Source organism: Gavialis gangeticus, unplaced genomic scaffold (assembly GCF_001723915.1).
Source record: "Gavialis gangeticus isolate Ggan-Ray unplaced genomic scaffold, GavGan_comp1, whole genome shotgun sequence".
NCBI lineage: Eukaryota > Metazoa > Chordata > Crocodylia > Gavialidae > Gavialis > Gavialis gangeticus.
Genome location: NW_017728994.1, coordinates 56,466,791 through 56,471,644, shown reverse-complemented (window position 1 = coordinate 56,471,644; position 4,854 = coordinate 56,466,791). Strand labels below are relative to the sequence as shown.

The following is a 4,854-nucleotide window of genomic DNA, read 5'->3' as shown; positions in this document are numbered from 1 at the left end:
CCCACAGGTTTTTTGGATACCCTGGGGTCAAAAAAACCCAAAAAAACAAAAACCAACCGGTGGGAAAAAAGACAAAAAACCCAGAGCAATGCATGCACAGGCAGTGCGCACTGCTGAAAAATGAAGCTGAGCCACCTGGAGCTGTACTGTGGCTGAGTGGCAGGATCACTGCAGCTGCAGCCCCCATGTAAGGCTGCTGGGGCCAGCACAGTGCTGGCCCCAGCCTTTCCTACCACCCCCAGGGTAACTTGTCATATGCCAAAGCGCACATGGCACAGGCGTTCCCTGGAGACAAGCAACTGTGGTGCAAGGTGCACTGCTGCTACTTGTCCCTGGGGAACCAAACGTCCACATTCGTCTGGATGCATCCTATGAAACCTACTGCATTTTAGGACCTGCTCTTTCCAGTTAGAATTCAAACATTTATAGCTAGAATACAAAACCTGTAGTAGAAATGTGAGGTGCATGTCATTAGGAGGATAGTATAACACCTAAGAATCATAACTGAACTTTGTAGACCTGCATTTATTCCTGAATAACCAAATTCATCTTACCAGAACTTGGGATGACAACATCTACAGCAAAACAAGTCATCATCTCTTCTTGTAGAAGATCAGCAATAGCAACTGAACAGCGCTCTCCCATAAAGGGGGTGATAATGCTGGTGAAGTCTTTGTTCCAGCTTCCTTCTCTTGGAACATTAGCAACAGAACACTTAATGGCCTGAAACAGATAATTGTAAGTTCCATTCTTCAACAGAAAAGAAAAGATAACTCTGAGGTGTTTTTGGCACCCTGCCCAAAAATGCTGCCAACCCCTGCACTAGGATATATAATATTTACCCTACATTAACTGTGGCTCTCCCTGGTGTGATCTGTGTTTCTGCTCCTGATGCCTATGTACCACATGTGCACAAGGTCAGATTCTTTTGAGCCAGCTGTTTTTGTTGCTGCTGTAACTATACAAGTCTTCATCCCCTACTACTACACTAGACTGAACAGAGCACATGTTGTATCCAGAGGCAGAATCTGCTTGGTCTGCTAGGATAACTTATTGCTACTGGAGCCATTAGGTTGCAAATGCCTTACTTTCAAAATGGACAAGTCTCTCGGAGGCAAAACTATCATGCTTTTCTCTGTTGACATACTGGTGTTATGTTGTCTGCTGTCATCTGGACTTTTTTCAGTCCTGACAACATGAAAAGAACTGCTGTGCATGCTAAAGATACATGGCTGAAATTCTTAGATGAAGCCAGTATTATCTGGAATTCAGATGCCTTAGGTAAGAAAGGGTTCCAGAAGAGCTCTCATTTGAAAGTGGAAAGCCTTTGCACATGGCTACTGACAAAAACGGTACTTCCTTACACATGTGGATTCTTGAATTAAATAGATCCTGGACTTTTACATATATGTCTAGAATAAGCTCCTTGAGACACTAAGGGACAAGACAGGCAGCTATTTAAATTCTGTAAATGGCACAAGTCATTTGCCAAATGCCTTTGATTTCAATATTGAAGACACCTGTTAATTTTTGTGAAGAATAGGCTCACTTTTCACACCTCATTAACGGTTGTTAAACTGATGCTGAGAGGACCCCTCTCTAAGAAGAATCTGACAAGTCTAGTCAATTCAGAGCCGTCACTAGCACACCACTGGTAGCAGTTGAGATAAGTCAAATAATACATTACCCACCTAGAATGCAGTTTCTTGACTGCACAAAAGAATAATGTGAAAACTGGGATGTATAAAATACTATGCAGCCTAAACTGCTGACAGTGAGCTCATTTGACTATGTAGGTAATCTGGCATGTTGTGAGATCACAGGACCAAGAAGTCTGAGAGAGATCCTTATTAAAGCTTGAAACAGACTAGCAAAAGGTATGTGACATGACTGGGACAATGGAGAAGATTCTCTGCCCGCTGAAGCATGTTTGGCTCCAAAGCCTAGGAATTAAATGCAAGATCCCAAATCTCACTGGGTCCTTACAAATGTGGGTGAACCTCCCTCCCACACAAAAAGCTCCCAATGCTTTACTTTCAGCTCGGTGAGCCCCTGTACCAAGCACAGAGTATGCCCAGAAGAGGAATTGTGTCAGTTTGACCTGGCTCCCCAGCATCTCGCATGCTTCAGCAGGATTTTTGGCACTTTTATCCAATAGCTGATTGAACTAGAAAGCTCAAAAAGCCCTGAAGCACATGAGCTATATAGACACTGGGGAGTGAAGTCAAACTGACACAGTTCCTCTTTCAGTAAAGCGCCGTTTTGTTTTTTCCATCTCTGTCAGCACCCACTATTCCTTTGGAGTCAACAAATTATAAATGAATTATACAGGTAAGAGTTATTCTAATCTACTGCTGGTCCGCACATAAGAACATGCCAATCTACTGTCATAAGCTACTCTATTAACCGAGTTGAAGAACCACTCTGAAAGTGCCACATCTCCTGTAACAGCACTCCTGCGCTTAAAAATGGCAGCAGGGATATTTGAACTAAAGCTTATTCAAGTGCCCCTGCTGCCATTTTTAAATACAGGGATGCAGATACACAAGACGCAGGAGGCCGCTGGAGCTCAGCAATTGCCACGCTCCAGCAGACTCGATTAATCGAGTCTCTTCCGACATGCTGCAATTTCAGCAAGTCGGAGCAGCCTCGGCACTCATGTATAGGTGCCCTTGGTTCTCAACCTTCCTTGTTAGAGTCAACGCACTTGCCAAGAACTGGACTTTTTTGGGTTTAATTCATTTTTTGGCTATGGAAAAATATAATAGAGCAATTCTTCTGTTGCAAAGAACTTAGAAAGACCATGGCAAGTCAAAACGTTTTTGACGTTATGGATTACTACTTGAAATCTTTGTGTTTACCTTATGAACTGTGTATACCACTAACAGAGGTGACAGTGCTAATACTACATGGCACTCTGGTTAAGAATAGTTGCACCAGGAGCATTCCTAATTTACATTTATTTTAAATACCCAAACCAACTTTTGAGAGGAGGTGGGGGAAGGGGGGAAAAATACTCACACACGGGGGAAACAGGTCAATGTCTTTGTGTAGCTGTTTAATCCTAAGTAATGAAGCATTTTCTTCATTTCCATAATCAATATACAATACTAGAGCTTTCTTCTGCACAATGTCAACTTCTTTTACCAGTACTCTGTTCCATGTCTAGATATGAATAAATGACATTTTGGTTGTAAAAACTGCAATGATGAGCTCAATATATTCTTTAAATATTTCTTCACAGAAAGAATTGTACCAAATACTTTATTTTTATACTCATTTTTACTGCTTTCTTACCGATTTTGTAACAACTCAAAAAATGCTCACTGCATCACAGTTACCTGGACAAGAGTTTTCTGTAAAAGCTACCAATAGGTTGTTTGCTCCAAAGGTAAAATTCCATCCTTTAAAAGCAGAGAAAAGCACTGCAAGTATTTCTAAGAGACCTAGGGCATTTATAGATGTGTTGCAGGAGGCATGGGGGGGGGACTTTAAATTAGCAAACTGCACTAATTAAAAGCACCCAAGTATTACCTGCATCAGTGTCCCTGCACTGAAAAATGGCAGTGAGGCACTTTAATCTAGAGCCAAAATGAGCTTTTGCTTAAAGGGCCCCACCACCATTTTTCAGTGCGGGGACGTTGATATACATGACACTCAAGGCTGCCAGAGTGCATTAATTTCCACATTCCAGATTAATCAAGTCTGCTCAGAAGCACTGAATGTATAGACCCAGTTACAGGGGCCCCTAGAGTCTGGTAACACTGAAGGAGAAAGGATGGAAGACAAACAAATGGCAAAAATTCTCTCATCCGCTACAGAATCACTATCAAAAAAGTCAGGTCAGGGATCAGATAAGAACTGGAAGAGACATATTAACCAAAGTTAAAAAATGATGGGATAAAAGCCTTATTCAAAAGTTGTCCAATTGTATTAATGTCAGGTAAATTCACCAAAACTCTAAACAAATCTGAAACAATCAGTAAATGAAAAAAAGTCTCAAGCAATAATCAAGTCAATTTTCTACATAGTTTGAACCCAGACATAGTTGAGTATACTTTAAAACGGTCTGTTCCAAATGCAACAAAATATTTACTTGATAAAATGATAGTATTTTTACTTACACATTAGCACAATATACAAACACATCCCCACAAAATGTAGTTTTTGAATGAAAACAGGTATTTAGAAGCTTACAGTTCTGCCTTCTCTTAAAAGTCTTACCAGGTGCAAAATAAAGTGTTACCTGATCCAGGAAATATTTTGCAACACAGACTTCCCCTCGGACAGGAACATATTCTTCCTCGTTAACTGCATTAGCGTAACAGTCTTTCAGTTTCACAGTAAGTGTTCTAATACGCTCCAAAACTTCCGGAGAATAGACTTGTATATAAAATTCACTTGGATTCCTGAATTCTGTGACTGTTCCCTTAAAAAAGAGAACCATACTAGAGTAGATTATCCAAACTCAGTAAAGTAAGATATCCATAATTATTACTTTGTATTAAACTTGTTTTTTTTAAAAAAAAGCTATAATGAAATACTGTAAACATTTTCTATCAAATTAGAATGTGTGCCATTTCTAGAATTCTAATGGCAGAAAAGTTCACTTTTGTAATGACATCTTCCCCTACATAGTACTTCATCTTTAGATCCAAACACACTTTGCCAAGATGGGCAGATATCACTAGCCACATTTTATAGGTGAAGAAACTGAAGCACAGACTGAAAGAAACTGACCTGGCCAGGAAAGGCATTATACTTAGAAAGAGATTAACAATTAAGTGTACCAAGATTCTCCCCCCTCCTCCCCACACTAATGTCACCATTTAACACAGACAGCAATAAAAGAAA

The 4,854-nt window shown here is 40.3% G+C and overlaps 1 protein-coding gene across 2 annotated transcripts in view; it reads right to left on the bottom strand.

Annotated features, from left to right (window-relative positions):
* TDRD1 (tudor domain containing 1) overlaps positions 1-4,854 on the bottom strand; it is an 85,399-nt gene that overhangs the window by 49,533 nt on the left and 31,012 nt on the right. For both annotated transcript variants that reach the window (XM_019502860.1, XM_019502861.1), the window contains exons 8-10: positions 4,247-4,429; positions 3,022-3,165; positions 555-723 (exon numbers count right to left, since the gene is read on the bottom strand). In XM_019502860.1, the coding sequence (XP_019358405.1) occupies positions 555-723; positions 3,022-3,165; positions 4,247-4,429 (496 nt within the window). The remainder of the gene's footprint in view (positions 1-554; positions 724-3,021; positions 3,166-4,246; positions 4,430-4,854) is intronic.